This window comes from Leucopleurus acutus (assembly GCF_964270905.1).
Source record: "Leucopleurus acutus genome assembly, chromosome: 9".
In the NCBI taxonomy this organism is placed as follows: domain Eukaryota; kingdom Metazoa; phylum Chordata; class Mammalia; order Artiodactyla; family Delphinidae; genus Leucopleurus; species Leucopleurus acutus.
In genome coordinates this window covers 96707094-96722796 of record NC_139144.1, presented here as the reverse complement: position 1 = coordinate 96722796, position 15703 = coordinate 96707094, and the positions used below count along the sequence as shown (strand labels likewise).

Sequence of the window (15703 nt, the reverse complement as noted above, 5' to 3'; positions counted from 1 at the left end):
ATCGGCCCCAATATTTGCCCATGAGACATTCTACTTCCATCTTTATCTTGCTGCTGAATAAAGTATATGAAAGTATCTTTTTCAGATTTCATCATGACTGATGTCGAGTGACTTCGTCTCACTTTATTGACTCTGCTATGAAATCACTGCAAACACGACAGAAACATTCCTCAGTGCATGGATAGATGTTTCTGTCTACCCAGACGTATCTTGTCTATGCAGCTTGAAGAGTTTAAGAAAAGTCAAAGCTACTTACAGTCTCATAGTCATACCAGACGGCATCAGGCACATATGCTGTCACTTTCTCTGCACCCTGAAATTAAAACAAACTATTGTCCTTTATGGCCCAGCCTCTGAAGGGGATAAAACTTCTTAATCACATACTGAGAATGCATAAATGGCCTTTCTTTTCTCTACCAACTTGTGCTTTTCTTCTAACAGAGGCAATAACCTTGCCACTCAAAGAAAAATCCCAGATGGGACCATATTAGGAATAATAATCATAGTATTGAAATAGGTGTTGTGGTAAAAATTCCAGCTTTAGAGGCACAGAAGCAGATGTGATGACAGCGAGGCAGGGAGACAGAACAAGGAATGCGGGCAGCCTCTAGAAGGTGGAAGAGGCACGGAAATGGATTTCTCCCTTAGAGCCTCTAGAAGCAACCGGCCCCACCAACATGGTGATTTTAGCCCAGTGAGACCCATGTTGGGCTTCCGACCTCCAGAAATGTAAGATAATAGATTTTTGTTGTTATGAGCCACTGCATTTGTGGTAGTTTGTTACAGCAGTGACAGGAAACTAATACAGTCTCTCTAGACACAAACCAGACCAGTTAGCAGAGTCAACTGCAGCCAGGTGGAAAACAGGAAGAAGGACACGACGGTGCATAGAAGTGATGAAACAAGAACCAGGAGAGTCTGGGACTCCCTCCACTGGTTGAGAGGCAAGTTCTGCTTGGAGGAAAGGACGTGAAGTGCCGTGAGCCATCAGCGCTGTGAAGCTGGGCTTGAGAGGGCGGGGCTGGAAGGTGCGATTTTGAAAAATGAAAAAAAAATTCCAGCTTCACAATGCGTACCTCATTTAATCTTCCCAATAGTCTCCAGTGATACATACTATTATTATCTCATCTTACAGCTGAGGAAGCAGCACATAATTTCCCCCAGATGGCACTGGCACCAAGTGGCAGAGACAACAAACACACCTAGATCATCTTGACCTTAGAGTGACTGCTGGGTCACTGCTCCCTCCTGCCTCTGCATCCTGGAACAAGTCATGATCTGCTATGAGAATCTGACAACACATAGGACAATTCTTAAACCGAGTCACCTGTAGATGCTTCTATACTGATTGGAAACTTGGTCAAGGACAAAAGACTTCTAGAGACAAAAATGTGTACCCATCAGATACCCATCTTCCCCAAACTCCAACACACGGTCTTCAAGGCTGCCCCAGCCACAGATGTTGGAAATGGGTTTGGAATAGAAAGAGGACAAATGGTTCCAAGAAGAGAGGAGTCTGGAGTTACCAGGAGCAAGACCAGAGACCACCAGTGTGTCTCGGCGGGAACACTTGCCTCAGCCAGAACTGGAGTGATGAGGAGGCCGGGCCCCCATAAAAACTGCTGCTGCACATCCCAAGTGTTGCTGTCCTCGTAGAACCTAGAGACCAGAGAAATGTTCAATGACATTTGGGCCGGTGCTTTCTGGCAGCTCTCCCCCAAGCCTGTCTAAAACTTGCAGGCTCCCTGCCTGGGGCAAATTCCCCAAATTATTCCGTGACACCTATTCAATCCCTGTCTCCCCACTCCTGCAGGCAGATCCACTTTCCCTAGCCCCTGCACCCTCCTATTCTTTCCCCAGTTTGGACAGAAGTTCCTATTTCAGTATCTCTATGCTAGGCAGGTTCCAGGCTATAATTCTATTTGTCATATCTCCCTTAAAAAAATAAGTAAAACAAGCAAGACATTTTAAAACTTTAGCTGACTATCCAAAAGGAACTAGATCTGATCACCCAAAAAAAGCAGACAAAAACTTTACTCTTTTCTCTTTTAGGATACCTACCTTTAATAGAGAATTCTGGGAGACAGCAAGAACTTACCCACAATAATGAATATATAATATATATTATAATAATATATGCCTGAGGGCCTAAAATGTCAGACACAGAAGGGAATTAACCGTATTTTATTTTGACAAGAAAAAGTCTCTTTTTCGTAGACTATAAAATTATTTTGTTAATTTTTAATAAGCGAGACCTGGGTTACTTTTTTCTTTTTCTATGATATGACCAACATAGACCTCAAAGATGTCCCCATTGATGACCAGCAAGTATATCCTCCAATATCCAAGCACTTTGACTTTCAGAATATCTGTGCTCAAAACTGTTAGAATGAATTCACTTAAAAGCCAACCAATAAAACTGGTTGAGGCTTTTATCTACATAGCATCAAACATAGTTCAACCTAATATCTCTATTTTCATGCTTTTTTTTTTTTTTTTTTTTTGCATCATGTACACAGAGCATTACTGTTCCCACTGTTCAAGCCCTGAGAAATGCTACCAAAGGCATGAGCGACTAGGGCAGGGTCCTCGCCTAAATCACAGCCTCCGTCTCAAGCCAGTTCTGTACACTTCCCAGCACCATCTTCAATCCTCGGGTTTCTAAACAAGGCTTCCAGCTCCTTATTCTGCCAGGGCCGGTCATAAGAAAGCAAACCCCACTGCAGAGCTACTCACTCTGCAGCCACCAGAGGGTCCCACAGCATTAGCTAGGAAGCGAGGACACACCCTCTCCTACTACAAATCTCCACCAAGCTTAAATTTCCCCGGTGCCTCACAGCAGCTTCCCCGAGATTCCAGCCCCAAAACAGGATTGCATGGAAACCCCAGAACTATTTGCCGGCTAATATTATAGAGGCATCAGTTCATACTAAGTGGCCAGCTTTAAGGAAAGTCTCTTAAGTGTTCTTTTTTTAGAGTCAAATTAGAGATACTCATTGGCTGACAATAAAAATTCTGAATTCAGGAAAATCCTCCATACTATTCTTATTAGTATGTAAATGACCTAGAGCCTGAACATGGTGCATTACAAAAGCGACCATCAGGTTCAAGCTATCAAATCCTTTAAATGAAGGCTACGGAAACTAAGGATGAAGGAACTTAAATGATCTGTCTAAGGTATAGAGTTAGTTGGTGGAACAAAGACCCCAAATTCCACAGCTTTTAGTCTAGTTCTCTCCCCAAAAGGGAACAGGCTATAATACTTAAATATACCTAAAATAGTACATAGGCAGCAATAGCCTTGCAAATACCAACTCGTTATTCAAGTTAAAAAAATATATCTGAGTAACTGTTTGGATTGTTTTAATTTCACTCATTTTCTTTGCGGTACGCGGGCCTCTCACTGTTGCGGCCTCTCCCGTTGCGGAGCACAGGCTCCGGACGCGCAGGCCCAGCAGCCATAGCTCACAGGCCCAACTGCTCTGCAGCATGTGGGATCTTCCCGGACTGGGGCACGAACCCGTGTCCTCTGCATCGGCAGGCGGACTCTCAACCACTGCGCCACCAGGGAAGCCTCACTCATTTTTTTTTAAATATTTGTTTATTCATTTAGGATGCTGCGGGTCTTAGTTGCAGCTCACGGGATCTTCGTTGCAGCATGTAGACTCTTAGTTGAGTGAGAATTCTTGGTTTTGACTTGCATGCAGGATCTAGTTTCCCGACCAGGGATTGAACCCAGGCCCCCTTCATTGGGAGTGCAGAGTCTTACCCGCTGGACCACCAGGGAAGTCCCTTCACTCTTATATTTGATGATACAGTCAATGTCACCCAGTTACATTAACAAAATTCCTTTGGGCTAGATGAACTTACTCATGCAGAAGGGGCCTGGCCACCGTGTCCCCCTGGCTGTGAGCACGGTAGAAGAGGGTGTAGAGATAGGGCAATAGAGCATAGCGGATGGTAAGGTAGTGCCTGGAGGAATTCAACAGCAGAGAGTCAGCTCCAAAGGAGGCAGGATCCTGGGCCTGGGAAGAAACAAGAGGTTGCAATTGACACCTGGTTACAAATAAGAAAAGCCTTTGGAGATATCAGACCCCATTCATCACAACCAAGAGTTTTGTTCCTGCAAGACCTGGGGCCTACCTTGCAAACTTTGCCTCTGAGCAGTAGGGTTGGGCAAAGGGAGATCATTCCACCAAGTTAAGTGGCCATTCTTCACCCTGCACTGCATCCCCCCTCATTCATTCTATGGGTGCTCTCAGTAGACTGCCATTTAAATAACTTTTAACTATTTCTTCATTTGATTCTCACTACAAAATGAGCAATGCAAATAAAGTGTATAAAGGTTTGATTAAAAACCTTCACACACTCGCCATTTCCTTGACTGCCGCGGTAGAGATAGCAGGGGCTGTGTCGGCAGAGGGCATTTTAATGGTGCATCATGAGTCCTGGTTAATTGCAAACGGTGGTCCCAATTAGCCTAAGTGAAGCACCACGTAGGAAGTTGGCTCAACAGATTTCTCGGACAGGATGCAGGTAGATCCAGTCCTAATGTATGCCAAGTCTATTTTGATCGTATCTCCTGGGAGACTTACCTTGTAGCCTTGGCCATTGTGATTCCTGGAAAATGGATAGAATGCTCCCAGCTGCATCCACCTCCTGCAGAGCTCTTCAGGAGCATCCAATGTAAAGCCACATATGTCAGAACCTACCTGGAAGGACACACAGACGGCGACGGCATGTGTACCTCACTTCCATTAACACACCCTGCTCCTCGGCTTTGCTTTCTACCAGGGACCTACCAGCTGTATTTGGCTGTACTAACCTCTTCCTGAGAAGGCTACTTCGGTGTGATGGAACTGGGCTAAATCCTATCGCCACTCTTTACTGCCAGGTGAATGCAAATGAATTACTTAACCCTTCTGTGCCTCGGTTTCCTCATTTTGTTAAAGTGGGCACTCCAGGGTTTTAGTAAATGAGACAATGGAAGTAAAACACTTGATGCACAATAGTTTTTTGGTGAATAGCAACTAGAAATACCGTTGATATTATTACTTTGACCACCGCACTAGGAGAATTAATTTTCCAAAGCCTAATTCTGATCAGGTCATTCATCTATTCAAAAATCCCCAGCGTCTCCTGCTGCCTGCCCTACTAGCGCCTCAAAACCTGGTTCCAACCCACCTTTCCAGCATCATTTCTCATTCCAGTCCTACACTCCAATCCTTAAGGACACTCAAATTCTGTCCCTTGCTGGTCTCAGTCTTAAAATTTCTCAGTCTTACAATGACCTCCCCGCCATCAGTCTGATAAAACATACCCACTTTCAAGGTTAAACTCCAGTGCCATCTTTTGCATGACGTTACTATTTACTCCCTCCCGGGACTCCCATTGTTCCTTGTAATCTTGTTACAGTTGTTAAGTACCTTTCTCAGGATTTCTTTTAACATTTAAATGATATGTTCCTGTTTGCACTTTTACCCTAGCTTGTCATAATTATGTGTGTGTGTGTGTGTGTGTGTGTGTGTGTGTGTGTGTGTGGAGAGAGAGAGGGAGAGAGAGAGAGAGAGAGAGAGAGAGAGAGAGAGAGAGAGAGAGAGAGAGACTTTGGGGGTGTGCGGAAGGAAGGTGTTTCTGTTACTATATTTATGTTTCTCTCCACCCTCACCATGCATACCTAGCTCAATGCCTTGCTCGAAGTAAGAGCTCAATAAACAGATATGCTGAATTTAACTAAAAGATGCCAACTGTAACCTTAAGGACATGTGCACTTTTTTGTGTGTATGTTGTACTTAAAAAAAAATATTCCAACACTACCACTTCAAGCTTGCACCTTCTATCCTTATAAGGCAGTACAGGAAAGAATGTCGTGGTATCAGTGTCATATTGATGTGGATGAAGCACATAACCCTCCAGACTTTAAATCCCTGGGCCATGGAGGGCAGCAGAGGGGAGCTTTACTATTTGAAAAACTTCTAGCATGAGGCATTCTGGGGACTGGGATGTGGACTCACCATTGGGATACCAAAAAGGCTGAACTCGAGCATGCCAGGGATGGACCATCGAAGGTCATTCCAGGTGGCTGCGTTGTCTCCTAACCAGTGGGCTGCAAACTTGCCAGACCCCGCAAAGGTAGAACGGGTTAAAATGAAGCTTCTCTTGTTAGGGAACACAGTCTTGACAGCTCTAGAGAGGGAGAGAGACTTAGGGAGTCAATGTGTGACCTTAGTGTGCCTTAGCCCAGAGGATAGAGTGATAATATCGAGGATCTCAAGTTAATACCGCACTCTTCGCTTCTAGTTCTCTCCTGTAGAGTTAGAGTTGCTGTTGGAAGCAGACTGTACCATTGAGTATGTTTATATTTCGTTTTGTTTTGTTTTAGGCATTTTATGTACATCATTAACTCCATAATTTCAAAGTTCAGTAGAAGGATACTGAGCCAGTACCTAAAACCCCAAAGCACATGAAGTCTTTAAGTTACTTAACCCTCCATACACCAGTCTATAACAGTATGGCAGAGAGGAAAATACATGGGCCTTGGACTCATGCAGAAATGAGTCCAAATTTTGCTCTTACATTTTATTAGCTGTTTCACCTTGGTCAAATTACTTCCCTTTCTTCCAACCTTTCATTCATTCATTTATTCATTCTTTCTTTCATTATACACAGTACACAAATACTTATTGGATTCCTTCCTCCCAATGTGACCGGGATTTTCTTCATTCATTCAATAATAACAACCATACTTATCTTGCCGAATTTTCTTTTTACATTCTTTTTCCTGTATTGCTGGTTTATTTTTTTTAATATAGCAAGTTCTTATTAGTTATCTATTTTATACACATCAGTGTATACATGTCCATCCCAACTTCCCAATTCATCCCCCCACCACCACTCCGCCTTCCCCCCTTGGTGTCCATACGTTTGTTCTCTATATCTGTGTCTTCATCTGTACCATTTTTCTAGATTCAACATATATGCGTTAATATATGATATTTGTTTTTCTCTTTCTGACTTACTTCACTCTGTATGATAGTCTCTAGGTCCATCCACATCTCAACAAATGACCCAATTTCGTTCTTTTTTATGGCTGAGTAATATTCCATTGTATATATGCACCACATCTTCTCTATCCATTCGTCTGTTGATGGGCATTTAGGTTGCTTCCATGACCTGGCTATCATAAATAGTGCTGCAAAGAACATTGGGGTGCATATGTCTTTCTGAATTATGGTTTTCTCTGGGTAAAGGCTCACTAGTGGGATTGCTGGGTCACATGGTAATTCTATTTTTAGTTTTTTAAGGAACCTCCATACTGTTCTCCATAGTGGCTGTATCAATTTACATTCCCACCAACAGTGCAAGAGGGTTCCCTGTTCTCCACACCCTCTCCAGCATTTGTTGTTTGTAAATTTTCTGATGATGCCCATTCTAAATGGTGTGAGGTGATACCTCATTGTAGTTTTGATTTACATTTCTCTAATAATTAGAGATGTTGAGCAGCTTTTCATGTACCTCTTGGCCATCTGTATGTCTTCTTTGGAGAAATGTCTATTGAGGTCTTCTGCCCAGTTTGGATTGGGTTGTTTCTTTTTTTAATATTGAGCTGCATGAGCTGTTTATGTATTTTGGAGATTAATCCTTTGTCCGTTGATTCGTTTGCAAATATTTTCTCCCATTCTGAGGGCTGTCTTATCATCTTGTTTATAGTTTCCTTTGATGTGCAAAAGCTTTTACGTTTCATTAGGTCCTATTTGTTTATTTTTGTTTTTATTTCCATTACTCTGGGAGATGGGTGAAAAAAAATTTGCGGTGCTTTATGTCAAAGAGTGTTCTTCCTATGTTTCCCTCTAAGATTTTTACAGTGTCTCGTCTTACATTTAGGTCTTTCATCCATTGTGAGTTTATTTTTGTGTATGGTGTTAGGGAGTGTTCTAATTTCATTCTTTCACATGTACCTGTCCAGTTTTCCCAGCACTACTTATTGAAGAGGCTGTCTTTTCTCCATTGTATATCCTTGCCTCCTTTGTCATAAATTAGTTGACCATAGGAGTGTGGGTTTATCTCTGGGCTTTCTAACCTGTTCCATTGATCTATATTTCTGTTTTTGTGCCAGTACCATACTGTCTTCATCACTGTAGCTTTGTAGTATAGTCTGAAAGCAGGGAGCCTGATTCCTCCAGCTCTGTTTTTCTTTCTCAATACTGCATTGACTACTCGAGGTCTTTTGTGTTTCCATACAAATTATGAAATTTTTTGTTCTAGTTTTGTGAAGAATGAATGCCATTGGTAGTTTGATAGGGATTGCACTGAATCTGCAGATTGCTTTGGATAGTATAGTCATTTTCACAATGTTGAGTCTTCTGATCCAAATACATGGTATATCTTTCCATCTGTTTGTACTGTCTTTAATTTCTTTCATCAGTGTCTTAGAGTTTTCTGCATACAGGTCTTTTGTCTCCATAGGTAGGTTTATTCCTAGATATTTTATTCTTTTTGTTGCAATGGTAAATGGTAAACGCTTCCTTAATTTCTCTTTCAGATTTTTTGTTGTTAGTGTATAGGAATGCAAGAGATTTCTGTGCATTAATTTTGTATCCTGCTACTTTATCAAATTCATTGATTAGCTCTAGTAGTTTTCCGGAAGCATCTTTAGGATACTGTATGTATAGTATCTTGTCATCTGCAAACAATGACAATTTTACTTCTTTTCCAATTTGTATTCCTTTTATTTCTTTTTCTTCTCTGATTGCTGTGGCTAAAACTTCCAAAACTGTTGAATAATAGTGGTGAGAGTGGGCAACTTTGTCTTGTTCATAATCTTAGAGAAAATGGTTTCAGTTTTTCACCACTGAGAATGATGTTGGCTGTGGGTTTGTCATATATGGCCTTTATTATGTTGAAGTAGGTTCCCTCTAGGCCCATTTTCTGGAGAGCTTTTATCATAAATGGGTGTTGAATTTTGTCAAAAGCTTTTTCTGCATCTATTGAGATGATCATATGGTTTTCATCCTTCAATTTGTTAATATGGTGTATCACATTGATTGATTTGCATATATGGAAGAATCCTTGCATTCCTGGGATAAATCCTACTTGATCATGGTGTGTGATCTTTTTAATGTGTTGTTGGATTCTGTTTGCTAGTATTTTGTTGAGGATTTTTGCAGCTATATTCATCAGTGATATTGGTCTGTAATTTTCTTTTTTTGTAGTATCTTTGTCTGGTTTTGGTATCAGGATTATGGTGGCCTCATAGAATGAGTTTGGGAGTGTTCATTCCTCTGCAATTTTTTGCAAGAATCTGAGAAGGATGGGTGTTAGCTCTTCTCTAAATGTTTGATAGAATTCACCTGTGAAGCCATCTGGTCCTAGACTTTTGTTTGTTGGAAAATTTTAAATCACAGTTTCAATTTCATTACTTGTGATTGGTCTGTTCATATTTTCTATTTCTTCCTGGTTCAGTCTTGGAAGGTTATACCTTTCTAAGAATTTGTCCATTTCTTCCAGGTTGTCCATTTTATTGGCATAGAGTTGCTTGTCGTAGTCTCTTAGGATGCTTTGTATGTCTGCAGTGTCTGTTGTAACTTCTCCTTTTTCATTTCTAATTTTATTGATTTGAGTCCTCTCCCTCTTTTTCTTGTTGAGTCTGGCTAATGGTTTATCAATTTTGTTTATCTTCTCAAAGAACCAGCTTTTAGTTTTATTGATCTTTGTTATTGTTTTCTTTGTTTCTATTTCATTTGTTTCTGCTCTGATATGTATGATTTCTTTCCTTCTACTAACTTTGGGTTTTGTTTGTTCTTCTTTCTCTAGTTCCTTTATGTTTAAGGTTAGATTGTTTATTTGAGATTTTTCTTGTTTCTTGAGGTAGGATTGTATTGTTATAAACTTCCCTCTTAGAACTGCTTTTGCTGCATCCCATAGGTTTTGGTTTGTCGTGTTTTCATTGTCATTTGTCTCTAGGCATTTTTTAATTTCCTCTTTGATTTCTTCAGTGATCTCTTGGTTATTTAGCAACGTATTGTTTAGCCTCCCTGTGTTTGTGTTTTTTACATTTTTCCCCTGTAATTTAATTCTAATCTTATAGCGTTGTGGTTGGAAAAGATGCTTGATATGATTTCAATTTTTCTTAAATTTACTGAGGCTTGATTTATGACCCCAGACATGATCTATCCTGGAGAATGTTCCATGTGCACTTGAGAAGAAAGGGTAATCTGCTGTTTTGGGATGGACTGTCCTATAAATATCAATTAAACCTATCTGGTCTGTTGTATCATTTAAAGCTTGTGTTTCCTTATTAATTTTCTATCTGGATGATCTGTCCATTGTTATAAGTGAGGTGTCAAAGTCCCCCACTATTATTGTGTTACTGTCAATTTCCTCTTTTATAGCTGTTAGCATTTGCCTTTTGTATTGAGGTGCTCCTATGTTGGGTGTATATATTTTTACAATTGTTATATCTTCTTCTTGGACTGATCCCTTGATCATTATGTAGTGTCCTTCCTTGTCTCTTGTAACATTCTTATTTTAAAGTCTATTTTATCTGATATGAGTATTACTACTCCAGCTTTCTTTTGATTTCCATTTGCATGGAATATCTTTTTCTATCCCTTCACTTTCAGTCTCTATGTGTCCCTAGGTCTGAAGTGGGTCTCTTGTAGACAGCATATATATGGGTCTTGTTTTTGTATCCATTCAGGGAGCCTGTGTCTTTTGGTTGGAGCACTTAATCCACTTACATTTAAGGTAATTATCGATATGTATTTTCCTATTACCATTTTCTTAATTGTTTTGAGTTTGTTTTTGTAGGTCCTTTCCTTCTCTTCTGTTTCCCACTTAGAGAAGCTCCTTTAGCATTTGTTGTAGACCTGGTTTGGTGGTGCTGAATTATCTTAGCTTTTGCTTGTCTGTAAAGCTTTTGATTTCTCCATCGAATCTGAATGAGATCCTTGCCAGGTAGAGTAATCCTGGTTGTACGTTCTTCTCTTTCATCACTTTAAATATATGGTGCCACTCCCTTCTGCCTTGTAGAGTTTCTGCTGAGAAATCAGCTGTTAACCTTAATGGGAGTTCCCTTGTATGTTGTTTTTCCCCTGTCGCTTTTAATAATTTTTCTCTGTCTTTAATTTTTGTCAATTTGCTTACTATGTGTCTCAGTGTGTTTCTCCTTGGGTTTATCCTGCCTGGGACTCTGCACTTCCTGGACTTGGGTGGCTATTTCCTTTCCCATGTTAGGGAAGTTTTTGACTATAATCTCTTCAAATATTTTCTTGGGTCCTTTCTCTCGCTCTTCTCCTTCTGGGACCCCTATAATGTGAATGTTGGTGCATTTAATGTTGTCCCAGAGGTCTCTTAGGCTGTCTTCATTTCTTTTCATTCTTTTTTCTTTAATCTGTTCTGCAGCAGTGATTTCCACCATTCTGCCTTCCAGGTCACTTATCCGTTCTTCTGCCTCAGTTATTCTGCTATTCATTCCTTCTAGTGTATTTTTCATTTCAGTTATTGTATTGTTCATCTCTGTTTATTTGTTCTTTAATTCTTCTAGGTCTTTTTTAAACATTTCTTGTATCTTCTCGATCTTTGCCTCCATTCTTTTTCCAAGGTCCTGGATCATCTTCATTATCATTATTCTGAATTCTTTTTCTGGAATGTTCCCTGTCTCCACTTCATTTAGTTGTTTTTCTGGGTTTTTATCTTGTTCCTTCATCTGGTACATGGTCCTCTGCCTTTTCATTTTGTCTATCTTTCTGTGAATGTGGTTTTCGTTCCACAGGCTGCAGGATTGTAGTTCCTCTTGCTTCTGCTGTATGCCCTCTGGTGGATGAGGCTATCTAAGAGGCTTGTGCAAGCTTCCTGATGGGAGGGACTGGTGGTGGGCCGAGCTGGGTTTTGCTCTGGTGGACAGAGCTCAGTAAAACTTTAATCTGCTTGTCTGCTGATGGGTGGGGCTGAGTTCCTTCCTTGTTGGTTGTTTGACCTGAGGTGACCCTGCACTGGAGACTACAGGCTTTTTGGTGGGGCTAATGGTGGACTCCGGGAGGGCTCAAGCCAATGAGTACTTCCCAGAACTTCTGCTGCCAGTGTCCTAGTCCCTGTGGTGAGCCACAGCTGCCCGCTGCCTCTGCAGGAAACCCTCCAACACTAGCAGGTAGGTCTGGTTCAGTCTCCTATGGGGTCACTGCTCCTTCCCCCTGGGTCCTGATACGCACACTACTTTGCGTGTGCCCTACAAGACTGGAGTCTCTGTTCCCCCCAGTCCTGTCAAAGTCCTGCAATCAAATCCCACTAGCCTGCAAAGTCTGATTCTCTGGGAATTCGTCCTCGCATTGCCAGACCCCCAGCTTCGGAAGCTTGACGTGGGGCTCAGAACCTTCACTCCAGTGGGTGTACTTCTGTGGTATAAATGCTCTCCAGTTTGTGAGTCACCCACCCAGCGGTTATGGGATTTGATTTTATTGTGATTGCGTCCCTCCTACTGTCTCATTGAGGCTTCTTCTTTGTCTTTGGATGACGGGTATCTTTTTTGGTGAGTTCCAGTGTCTTCCTGTCAATGATTGTTCAGCAGTTAGTTGTGATTCTGATGCTCTTGCAAGAGGAAGTGAGCACACGTCCTTCTACTCTGCCATCTTGAACCAATCTCCCTTGCTGAGTTCTTAAAAATAACACACTGGCAACTGGCATCTGGTGAGACTAAGAATTTGATCATGTATTAAGTAAATCTGATCATATATTAAGTCCATAGCAACAATGGCCTTACTCTGCTGTGGCAATTGCCATGGAGTAGCCATACAGATTGTGGACATCGTATTGCTTGCCCCAGTGCTGTACTGCATCCATGCAGAGACTCTTGCAGAACAGGTACCCATCCAGGATTCCTGCGACAAAAGAGGGATCAGTCAATGAGAGCCTGAGATGCATATTCCCTGTTTCTTGACTATCACCTGAAATTGTGGCTCCCTAGGCAGGCATTTTTTGTGGCCATCCTGGAAATGATCATACAGCTTCCTCACTATCAGAAGGATATATACTTTCAGTAGTTTCTCTGATATATAAAAAAATTGTGCTGACCCATACACATTCTCCCACCTGGGTGCACAGGTGACCAGAGGCAAGTATTTGGAAGTAAGTGGATCTAGTTAGACTTGAAGTTAGATCTGAAGTCTTCAAACTGAGCTAAATTAAGTGGTCCAAGAATAAAAATATTAGATGAAAGTGTAAATTAATTTCTCACCCTTTCTCTAAGCTGTCATAAGGGATGATTGACCAATCTCTCTTTCATTCATCCAATCTTTTCTGCTCCCCTTGCACCACTATGGTTCAGATCCAAATTACCTTTGTCTTAACCATTGCAATTGTTTTCTTAATGGCTTATTTAACTCTGATCTACTGATCTTCTAATTCATATTAGAAGCACACATTAATGCCAGATCAATATTTCTAAAACCATTTGACTGTTATGTTTCCCTCTAAAACTTAAACAGTTTCTATCACCAAAAGAATGAAGCCTCCCATCTGAGTCTCTCAGCATTTGATCCTGACCCAACTGCCCTAATTTCCTATTTTTCCAACAGACTGGAAGTTTTCATAAGATGCTATAATTCTAGCAGCTCATTCCTTTCTTACTCAAGATACAATTTATCTGTGAGCCTCTAGATTTCTTCAAACTACAATAAATGCTGTGATTCCAGGGCCACACCCTGGGATACACTGTTGTTCAAAGTTCAGTCAGAACTCACTAGCATCATACTCACTGACTCTGATGTTGACCTGCCCCCCCTCTTCCCCCCCACCCCACCAATGGGTTCTGGCTTCCTTTCATTTTATGGTCCAAATCTGTTCTTCACTGACATCTGTTCTTCTTGACATTACCAGACTTGACCTTCATATGAAGACCTAACCTGGTTACCTAGTCTCTCGCTGGTTAGCCCTAACCTATTTGGGTACACACTTGAGAGGAAAATGAACTAACCACTAACCTCTGGCTTCTGCACCATATCTTCTCTGGAACAGAAACGGCTCAGATGTAGGTAGAAGGACTAGATTGATTGCCCCTTTTGAATTTACACCTCATTTAGGAAAGCATAGAGTGTTTTGATTTTCTTTCCTAGTTTTCTTTATATAGTACCCAAATTTTCCTTCCCCTATGCAATTTATGTAAAAAAATCCCTTGCCAGGTTATTCATATATATCCTTATGAATTTAAAATACCAGATATTCATTGCCATTTTAATCAAACTAATCAGCACTTACTGGGAGTGAATGGGGGATAATTTAGATTGTTTGTGGAACATCCTGAAACTGAACCATCCACGAAGTTGGAGACTTCATTCATATCCTAGAAGACAAAGAACAAAGACTATTAAGAAAAAGTAACATGTCCTCGTATGTTGTACTGATGGTGTCTTTCTTTTTGTTTAGGACTCAGAGAAATGATTCTAGATATTTCTTTTTTTAACGAGGTTCTTATGTTAAGGAGAGAAATAGATGTTCCTGTCCTGTCTTCTCTACCCATTGAAGGCTTTGTGGAGAAGGTTCTTAAAATCCCTTCAAAATGATATATGTATATAATCATTGAAAATGAAAAATTTCCAAAAATATTAGGTGAAAAATATTTCAATTTATATGGTCCCATGTATATCAACTCATACATTCTCTAAATATTCAAATATAGCTATGAATACACACACATATAAATGCATATACATATATAATACAAACATATGCAGAGAGAGTGAGAGAACAAGCATGTACCCACAGCTGTGCAAGTGAGGGCTCTGGAAACATGCATACTGAAATATTGATGGTAGATGTCTTTGGTTGCTATCACTTTAGCTCTCCTCATCTGTTTAGCTCTTTGTATTGTTTGCATTTTCTACCTTTCTCTTATAAATAGAAAAAAGTTCAACTCTAGAGCTCTGTAAATTGTGCCAGACACCTGCTGCTTTGCATTTGTTTTCATTTGACATCATGTGAGACATTTGTCCTTTCTGCAGCCACATTTCTGTCGCTCACTTGAGTACTTTGGCTTTGATCAGTTTATCCAACACGTCCAAGTGAAAGAGCCCTGAAGGGGCAATTGAACAATCTGTGTACTCTGTGACAAGGTAAGGAGTATATGACTTATTTTTACTTCAGCTCATTCATTTGTAAAAGAGGAGCTAGACTCGGAAAAAACAGATATCTCGGTTTACTTCCTTCCACTTCTAACAATCTGATTTTGAAGTCTAAGCTACATGTTTTGGTAAGATTATTTGAACAGTAAGAGAGAGAATACCTAGAATTATTGCCATACTTGCTTTCCTCTCCTCCTCTTCCCCCTGTGCTCCATGACTCGATGATATAGAGATACACAGTCTGAATGTTAGCTGCCTAGTAATCAAAATGTTAAGAACTCACAATCCAGATTCCATCAAATTCTACTTGATTGTGGAAAAGCTCACATTCATTTGCCCACCAAGCAGTACACTTGGGGTTGGTGTAATCAGGAAACACAGTTTTTCCAGGCCAGACCTGCAGGAGGAAAAGAAAAACATTGATCAAAGGAAGTTAAATGAATGCAGAGTAAAACAGAGTACAAAGAAATTCCTAATACAATCATGGCAACAGAGGTGCCCAGGCACAGGTCCTTTTCAATTAGGAATGTAAAGTGCTTTAAATATTTAGACTAAATAGGAGGAGTCAAATAGTCACTTGAGAAAAAACT

General features: G+C 40.6%; 1 protein-coding gene across 1 annotated transcript in view; it reads right to left on the bottom strand.

Annotated features, from left to right (window-relative positions):
• Positions 1–15703, bottom strand: part of MGAM (maltase-glucoamylase) — a 98885-nt gene that overhangs the window by 41367 nt on the left and 41815 nt on the right. The window contains exons 13-20 of the mRNA XM_082846160.1: positions 15397–15510; positions 14251–14335; positions 12758–12875; positions 6015–6186; positions 4596–4712; positions 3871–4025; positions 1575–1659; positions 257–313 (exon numbers count right to left, since the gene is read on the bottom strand). Coding sequence (XP_082702286.1) covers positions 257–313; positions 1575–1659; positions 3871–4025; positions 4596–4712; positions 6015–6186; positions 12758–12875; positions 14251–14335; positions 15397–15510 — 903 coding nt within the window. The remainder of the gene's footprint in view (positions 1–256; positions 314–1574; positions 1660–3870; positions 4026–4595; positions 4713–6014; positions 6187–12757; positions 12876–14250; positions 14336–15396; positions 15511–15703) is intronic.